Source organism: Phoxinus phoxinus, assembly GCF_949152265.1.
Source record: "Phoxinus phoxinus genome assembly, chromosome: 13".
Lineage (NCBI taxonomy): Eukaryota > Metazoa > Chordata > Actinopteri > Cypriniformes > Leuciscidae > Phoxinus > Phoxinus phoxinus.
The window spans coordinates 13,309,855-13,319,233 of NC_136888.1; the positions used below are offsets into that span (position 1 = coordinate 13,309,855).

The 9,379-nt window shown below is 38.8% G+C and overlaps 1 protein-coding gene across 1 annotated transcript; it reads left to right on the forward strand.

Annotated features, from left to right (window-relative positions):
- The first annotated feature begins 509 nt into the window (after window positions 1–509).
- Window positions 510–7,104, forward strand: pnn (pinin, desmosome associated protein). The gene is made up of 9 exons (XM_079632084.1): window positions 510–788; window positions 2,813–2,884; window positions 2,967–3,035; window positions 3,134–3,209; window positions 3,290–3,384; window positions 3,499–3,574; window positions 4,048–4,203; window positions 4,315–4,453; window positions 5,388–7,104. The coding sequence occupies exons 1-9, from the start codon at window positions 676–678 to the stop codon at window positions 6,563–6,565; spliced, it is 1,974 nt and encodes a 657-aa protein (XP_079488210.1). The 5' UTR covers window positions 510–675; the 3' UTR covers window positions 6,566–7,104.
- Window positions 7,105–9,379: the final 2,275 nt, after the last annotated feature.

The window sequence follows — 9,379 nt, forward strand, 5'->3', positions numbered from 1 at the left end:
ATTAAAGAAATTTCCCTTGCAAAAAAATACCATGATAATTTCAGCCAAAACTGTTAAATAGCTAATTACTTTAAGAATGGTTCTGTAATTTTAATTGTTTTTGGATGTTACTATTGACTTGCAAAATATTGATGCTTTGAATTCAGTTCAGCTTTCTCACACAAGTAATTATTACCATTTACTTAAAATGAGTGAAATAAATAGCTAAATGTCATAGAAGTGATACACAAGATCATGAGAGATTTCTTAAGAATCTACTTGGTCAAAATTAATAATAAAGAAACAAAATAATATATAGTTAGTTCATTTATGGGGTTTCTTGCATATTTGGAATTGGAAAAATCTAGAGACCTTTGTCACTGTTATCAGCCATATTTGAAAATCTGAGATAATGTTGCAATGAAGGGTACAACAAATATATATTAGAGACCGAAAACTATTTGTGTCCGCCGGTAAAGTCTGACACTGATATGATATTGATTCATTTGTCTCACAACCGTCTGTATCTCGACGATGATCCTGTCAATCACATTATTGGTTCTTGTGCGCCACCTGTGTGTGGGGTTTCGATATGCAGGAACGCCCATGTGATCATGTGATCATTGCTACTCGCCTTCATTGAGCCGAGCGCGCGCACGATGCTCCACGCGCAGCTGCTGGAAAACGAAGAGCAAGATGGCGGTGGTCGTTCGAAGTTTGCAAGACCAGCTGGAAAAAGCAAAGGAAAGCTTAAAGAGTGTGGACGAAAACATTCGAAAACTAACCGGCAGAGATCCGGGTGAACTGAGGTATTACTTGATGGAAGCCTTTTAATCAGTAACGTTTATTTGGTGGAAAATAAGCCAGGGCCTGTTAGCAAGCTAAGACTGCGGCTAGCGCACAAGCTAAGTATCACATGTGTTACATTTCGGCGATTAAATCATCGACATATTACACTGATCAGTCTTTCTTGTTGTGCAGTGATCTCTCAGAGCTATCTAAATCACCCAAGCCCCATAAATAAGTATGGTGGGAGAGCAAGCATCATATCTGTTTGCAAGCACAATGATACGCAGTATGAAATAGATTCTGTATAATGAAGGCTGGTTGTAAATCTAACCGTGGTAACGTGTTAATTAGGTTCTCTTCGAAGATAGGTCCTTAGAGTTTAACTACTTGCTATTGAAATTAGTAAAGGTTAGGCTATACATTAGTCCTGCAAGGACTTCCTGCTTTCTTTTTTGTTTGAATGGCAAGTGATGCGTGTTTCTGGTTTTTCATCCAAATCTTTGGAGACCCAACACAGTATCGTAATTTGTTATCATACAAAAGAACCTAAATGTCTTCTAGATGCACTAACCCTGTTTATTTCTTATTGAAACTGTATGTTTGGACTGGGCAAAGGGTGTATTGTCTTTATTTTAATATCCAATAGGCTTTATTTACGTGACAGACTAGAACATGATTGGGTACGTGTCAGAGAGTAAGTTATCATGGGGCGGGTCATTCGTTAGGACCGTTTCTCTGTGCGTTATAGTTTTGGTGTGGACTGCTATTGTTTTATATATAGAACGAATTTTAGAACTATTGTTATACTTGTAGTTCTTCATTCTAGAGTGCGTTTGATTGGACGTAAATCTATGTAGTGCAAGATGAGTCATCAATAAAGTGCAACAGTGCCCACTTTTTTTCAGCAGGTGAAAATCATACATATTAGGTGAAACTCGAAAATTTTGAATATCGTGCAAAAGTTAATTTATTTAATTCAACTTAAAAGGTTAAACTAATATATTATATAGACTCATTACATGCAAAGTGAGATTTCAAGCGTTTATTTGTTTTAATTGATGATTATGACTTGCAGCTTATGAAAACCCTAAATTCAAAATTAGAATATTGTGAAAAGGTTTTCATACCTGTAAGTAATTTGCAAGTGAAAATAACAGTCAGGAACTGCAAAACAGATTGATCACGTAAAATCAACATTTGTGTAAAAAAATAAACTCTTGCAAATGTCGTTATTTTGGGAACTTTTTTGCCTCATGTACACAACAAATTGCTGTTCACATGCCTGCGATGCTTACTTTTGTGATTTGAAATAATACAAATCATATTTATTTTTTGTAAGCATGAAGCAGCAGTTTGACAATACATGCATTACACTTACACATAACAGTAAAATGCTGCAAATATTTTTTTCTTACACTTGAAAGGTGATTTATACCTTTACAGATCTTATCTTGCAGATGCAAACTTTATTTACGCTCGCAATCTTATGTACACTTTCACAAATCGCATGTGATTCTTTATGGCATCATATTACCTTCATATATCTGCTACTAAATTTCTAATTTTTTACTATACTAGCATGACAGTTAGCTTTGAGGCTCAAAGGTTACAAAACAATATTGTGATTTAATGGGGTCTGAATTAGTCAGTTTTGTTTATTGCAATTAAAATGAGCAAAATGCATTGTGGTTGGCTTAATTCATGTTGCATGTTCATGTTTTTTTTTATATATCCTTAAATACTTTTTCTCATGGTTTGATTAGTATTCTTTGTGCTGAATGAGATGAATTTGTGCCAAGTATTGTAGAATATAAGTGAATGCAGCAAAAGCAAAGCAGTTTCTCTTCCATTTTAAAGGTTGCATTTAATGTTGTCTGTCTTTTGCTTGTCAGTTAATATCCACTGACCTATATTGTGATTGTGAAACTTACATTATGTTTCTAAGCAAGAAGTTGCACAGTCTTTAGTCAAGGTTTAATTGACTGTTCTTTTATTCAAAGCTATGCTTATTAACTGCATCTTGTAACTTTTTTGCCTTTTCCAGACCGGGTCAAAATAGGAGGCTGACCATCCCAGGCCCAGGTGGAGGTAGGGGGCGTGGAATCAATTTGCTGAGGTAAGAATCGGTTCTTTTCTAGGTAACTGCTTGTAATAAGTACATGTTGGATTTGTCCTTAATTTCTGTCAACTCCTCTCAGGCGTGGACTCTCAGATAGCGGTGTAGGACCCCCAGCCAAACAGAGGGACATTGAAGGGGCACTCTTGAGGTGAGTTCTCTCACCAATTACCTGATTTCTGAATTTTATGAATTAAGTTCATGTTTGCAGGTTTCCAAAATGTATTTACAAATTGTCTGGCAAACTAGGCTGGCAGGGGATCAGCGAGCCAGGAGAGATTCACGCCATGACAGCGACGCTGAGGATGATGACGATGTCAAAAAAGTATGCAGACCACATTTGTCCCAAATCCCCCATGTAGATTTGTCCCCTTATTGAATCATGTTTTTATTTTCTATCTGTAGCCAGCGTTGCAGTCATCTGTGGTTGCTACCTCCAAAGAACGTACGCGCCGAGATCTTATTCAAGATCAGACCATGGACGAGAGAGGAAAACAGAGGTACTGCTTTTGTTTTGGGCAATGTCTGCAAAGCTTTTTTTAAATCATTTCCTTGTTTTTCCACTGCAAATTTTCTTGAATTCATTTTAAAAATGATTATTTTATCTCATTCAGAAACCGGCGCATGTTTGGCCTATTGATGGGAACATTGCAGAAGTTTAAACAGGAGTCTACTGTGTCCACAGACCGGGTAGACGCATGCTTTGAATTTTTTTTTTAATTTTAAAATGTTTTGTCATATTTGTTTGGTTCCTTTGAGTATTTTCTGATAAATTCGTCTAGAGCATGGATGTGGAAACTCTGTCCTTGAGGACCACTGTTTTTGAAGAGTTTAGCTCCAACCCTGATAAAACTCACCTGCCTGTAGCCTTCTAGTAATCCTGAAGACATTGGTTAACTGGTTCAGGTGTGTTTAAATAGGGTTGGAGCAAATCTCAGCAGGACAGTGACCCTCCAGGACCAAGTTCGCCCATCTCTGCATGGTGTAGAATGAAGAAAAGTTTTTTTCCAACTTGTCCTCCTTCAAAGCTGAATTATTTCCAACCCACTTTTTGTATTCAGTTCACGCTGACTGAAGCGAATTGCACACAACACTAAGTCAAACTGCATCTGAAACGAAGTGCTGCTTTAATTTTAAAACTTCATGTTTTTTCCCCCATCCAGTTAAAAAGACGCCAAGAAATTGAGCAGAAATTGGAAGTGCAAGCAGAACAGGAGCGTAAAAAAGTTGAGGGTGAAAGGAGAGAGCTCTTTGAAGAAAGACGTGCCAAACAAACAGAGCTGCGACTGCTGGAGCACAAAGTGGAGCTCGCTCAACTGGTATGTCTCAGCTGCAGGGCTCTTTTATTGTATGCTTGTAATTTTTTTGGATAGACTGTCCTTGGTCTGACTTTTCCATGCATGCATTGTGGTGTTCTCATGTAATTCCAGCAAGAAGAATGGAATGCACATAATACTAAGCTCATCAAGTTCATTCGCACGAAGACCAAGCCCCCGATCTTCTATCTTCCTGGGCGAATGTGCTCCGCTACTCAAAAGCTCCTGGAGGAGTCTCAGAAAAAATTAAATGGTAAGCGTGTCTTGTTACTCGCGTTCTTTCTCCATTGCACCAAAACCAAACATTTAAGTACCGCATTTTCCAGACCATGAAGAGGAAAAAAACAAGTCGCACGACTATAAGTCGCATTTATTTAGACATTTATTTCACAAAATCCAAGACCACGAACATACATTTAATCCGGTATGTTAACGTAACATATTAACAGTTATTCAGCTACACACTAGCATAAAGAACATATACCTGGAGGCTGAATAGGCTAAATTAACATAAGTCAGCGAGTCCAATAAGTTACCAGTAAGCAAGTTCACCAAGCTCCTGCGATCTCATTCCACAACACTGAATCCATTGAATTCTTCATCCTCTGTGTCGCTTTTAAACAACTCCGCCAACTAGAGCGCCCTCTCGCATCTGTTGACGGTAATGTTTTCTCTTGGTTCATCTGTCAGTATGAATTAATTTTGATATGTCGCAGGACCAGCCAAACTATGAAAAAAGTGACTTATAGTCCGGAAAATACGGTACTTGTGTTCTTTTTCTTTTTCCATTTTCACAGCTTAGTTTAGATCCTGTTTTCACCTGGTATATTTACATTTTACCTGATATTTTCATTGCACCAAACATTTAGGTAGCTTTAAAGTATTTACGAACTAAAAAATTTGAATAAGAACGAATTCAAAGTGTGTTTTCTACAGTATTTTCACAGATTGAACACAGAAGTTGATTTACTGCTGTGCAACATGCAGCTATGACTTTTTTTTTTTAAAGACTACCTAGTCCTATGGGATTATTGGTTCCCAATAGTCTGTTTCAAACAAACTAAAGCTAAAAAGCTGTTTTAAAACTAACTTGTGAAATACTACTACCGCATCTCTTTTTCCCTACTTAAAATAGATGTTGATTTAAAAAAAAAAATTATGGATATAATATTTTGTCAAATTTCCAGGTGTGTTTGATGAGAGACGTGAAGCCTTTGCAGAGCAACTCAACAAAATGGAGGCTCGGCCAAGGCGTCAGTCCCAGAAGACAGGTGACAGAGAAATGGAGGATAGCCGTCGGGCTGAAGAGACGAAGAAAGAAGATCCAGAGGAGGGTAAGGCTGGAGTAGGGCGGACAGGTAACAGGCATGATGTGGAGATTGAGGACGAGGAGGAAGATTTAGTGGAGGTGGAAGCAGAGATTAGAGAGAGGGAGGGGGAGGGGGAGCAGGCAGAGGAGAAGGAAGAGAAGGATAAACATGAGGAGAGTGAGAGGAAGGCAGAGGAGGAAGATGAGGAGGATGATGATGATGTGGGAGCGGTTGAGGTTAAGGAAGACGAGGAAGAGCAGATGGAGGTCACAGAAGTTGTGAGGGAGGCTGAGACACAGAGTAAGTTGCAGGTTGAGAGTCCAGAAGCCATAGTTGAAGAGGTAGGTAATGGAAGGGAGGAAGAGCAGGAAACAGAGAATGAGACTCAGCAGGACGTCGTAACGGACTCTCAGCAAACCCCCGAAAGCCCCATGGAAACACAGCCTGAGTGTAAAGCGCCTCAACTGGAAGTCCCAACTCCTGCTGTGACCGAACATGACACCAAACAAGATGACACTGCGCCTGAGACCCAACAGCCACAGCTTGAACCTGACCCAGAAGTCCCATCTCAAGAGCAGAGCCAAGAACCATCAGTCCAACCGCAAGGAGACAAAGCGGACACAAAGGAATCTGCCGAGGAGGCCGATGGCGCTCGTGGACGGGGCAAAGTCAAGGAAAAGAAGAGCAAGAGCCGAAGTAGCAGCAGCTCTTCTTCCAGTTCCTCTTCAAGCTCCTCCAGTGGATCCAGCTCTTCTTCTAGTGGCTCCAGCAGCAGTTCTTCTGGCTCCTCCTCGTCGTCTTCCAGTTCACGCTCCCGCAGTCGTGGCAGAGATAGAGACGGCCGAGACCACAAACGCCGCCGTAGACCGTCGGACAGGGAGCGCAGGAAAAGCGGCAGCGAGAGGGCACACAAGTCCTCCAAAGGCAGCGGACGGGAAAGCAAGGGGTCTAAAGACAAGAACTCCAAACCTGACAGGAAGAGAACGGGTTCAGAAGGAAGAAGGTCCTCCAGAAGCGAGAGAGATCGGAAGTCTGATCGAAAGGATCGACGTTAAGTAAATGATGCTTCCAGTCTTGCATAATTTCTTCAAGGCCATCGTGTGGTTCCCATAGTTTTTTGAGGTGCAGTTGCCTTATCGTTTTCCTTGAGTGGGTTTTACATTTGAAGTCTCAATCTCCAATGTTTTTTTTTTCCCTTCTAGTTTTGTCTGGCAACTGGTTATTTCAGTGTGTCTCAGAATTTTTAAGATTTATAAACTGCTTTTAAGAGCCATCACTCTAAATGTATTTGTTTCATGCTATATCAGATCTTTCACTTTATCTGACAAAAACAATGCTTGAAATATGCTTCTCGTGCTGATCCACCACGGTGTTGCCAGTTCCTGTTATACAGTAGCCACTGACGTTTTCAGTTATGTGATGCCATACTAACGTGTTTAGTTTTTTTAACACTCGGTGAATATGAAACATCTATTCTGACAGTATCTTACAGTGATTAGGTTCTTTTTCTTGTTGGAGCAAAATTGTCTCTTTTTTTTTGTATAAATCATTCATTAACATGGGGAAAAACATTAAAGACAATTTCTCTTCATGATTCTGTTCTTGGTTTTTCATGTTTGCGTTTTAAATGGTTTGAGTAATTTTAGCATCACCTGAGATTGTGTATGCAGTGACATTACTTTCAGTAATATATGACTGGTAAAACTGAAACATTTATGCTGTTCTTTTATTGAACATCAGAATTAACAATTTAAGCCTAACAGATTAAGTTATGAAAAACTATTGTTGACTTTTAAATGAAACCGTACAATTAAAGAGAAATGCACATTTATTCTTGGTTTAATATTTCTTCATTTCCAATCAGTTTCCTCGTAGTTGCTCTATTGTTTGCTGCTGTTGAGCAACTGGCCAAATTTTGCCACCTTATCAGTAGTTATTATGCTGACCAGAATAAGGAAACGTATTAAAAACTTTTTGAAAAAGCATGGCTGATCCAAAGAAAAATGCATAAAATCTAAACTGAATGAATTGGGATTAAATGGATTCATGTTTATATAAATTTCTTGTACACGCATACATAATTCTGTGATAAACCCGAATGTTCATGAGATAAGGTTGTACTTGATTAGATGCGAGGTAGTAAAATGCAGCCATATTGAAATATGCAATGTTATTTTCACCACCTCATGGTGGCAGTAGTGCTTTGCAAAAGCACCATAATAAGAACATGCTGTATTTCCCTAGGTCTTCTGCCGGGTTTTTATCCGCTGAATGAGTATCTGGTTGTTTCCACATAGTTGCACACAACATCAATGCAACTGTGCATAAAATCCCCTTCTCAAATTTGGCAATATTGAAATAGATATAAAATATGTACTCCCGCCTGACACTTGCAAAAAAATGCTTTCTTTGGCCAATCATGCAGATTGCCAGATAATTCTAGAATAAATGACAGCCTCTTAATCACAATTAAAAGAATGTGCATTGTTTACATCTGAGAACTATACTAAATGGTGGCCGCAAGATAAATCTATAGATAAGTCTATAGTGTGTAGAAATGTATTCTGTCTACATCTTAAAGACAGCATGGAATCAAAACTGGCAGTAGCCTATTCACTTTCTTAATGCACATTTGTGAGAGGGAAGTTAATGGATAATGTTATATTTTTATGAATACGGTAGGCAAGTACGAAAGTAAAATGGTTGACGAATGGCAATTTACGTTGACTTTATTGACTACGAAGTTATGTGCAGCTCACCTCTACGGGTGGTCATTACTTCTCGCTGGATCTCTGTTCCTGTTTCCAATGTAACCCTCCGTGCCCCCTACGGTCGTTCCCGCTCAGTGAAAGTGAGCAGTCAGCTGTTCTGAGCCTCATTAGCGGTGTCTGTCTCTGATGAAGCCCTTCTATTGATCCGTCTCCAGAGGAAAAAGTGCTGGGTAAACAGGACCGAGTTACAGCTCAGAGGGGACCGGCTCGGGCTCGACGCTCACAGAGGTGATGCAGGGGAGAGAACAAAAACTTTATCATGCTGTCTACATCTCGTTTGAACCTATAGGCCTACACGTCTTTTGAAAGTGTGGTACAGTCATTGCTTTCTGTGAAATGTCGAAGAAAAGCCAGTAACAACTCAGTTCAACCTTTACAGTCGGACATACGATTAAAAAGGTATTGGAAGTTAAATTGGATATGAAGCAGGCTACACAATTTACTTTATTTTACATATTATATCCTATATAGTACTAGTTATTGGCTACTTTAAATCAGCTGATATATCACTAGGCTGAGTGCAATCTCTTTTTAAATGGAAAATGTTATGAAAGTTCATTGCAATCAAGTTAACCCTTTTCCAAATGACTTGTTTCCCACATAACTTTTTGTTGTTGATGTTGGATTTGTAACTTTTTTTATGTTAAGAACCCCCAAATATGATGATTCCCCATTCATTCATTTTTAATGTAAAAGAATATGTTTATACTCTGTTAAAAACAAGTGTCCCTCAAGACACCCTGAGTCGTAAAAACTGTGTTATATTTCTGTTAAAATAAATGCAGAGTATATAATCTCTGACAGAAAAACGTATGGCCGAGTGGTCAAGGTGACACCCTTTAGAGTCCCCAGTTTAAAGCTTTCAAGAAGTTGAAGGCATTTTAAAGAATCATATAATCAAATTAACTACTCTATACAGAAAAAAAGGTCCTTCATAAGAAAAGGATTATTTGCAGAACTATTGACAAACCTTTATTTTTAAGAAATGTCTCATAACACCAGATGTTGCACTAGCCAAGAGTAGCGATAAGAACATATCAATAAAATAATAAATGTTCTCAATCAACATAATGGTTAGCCACCTCTTTAACCCATTTG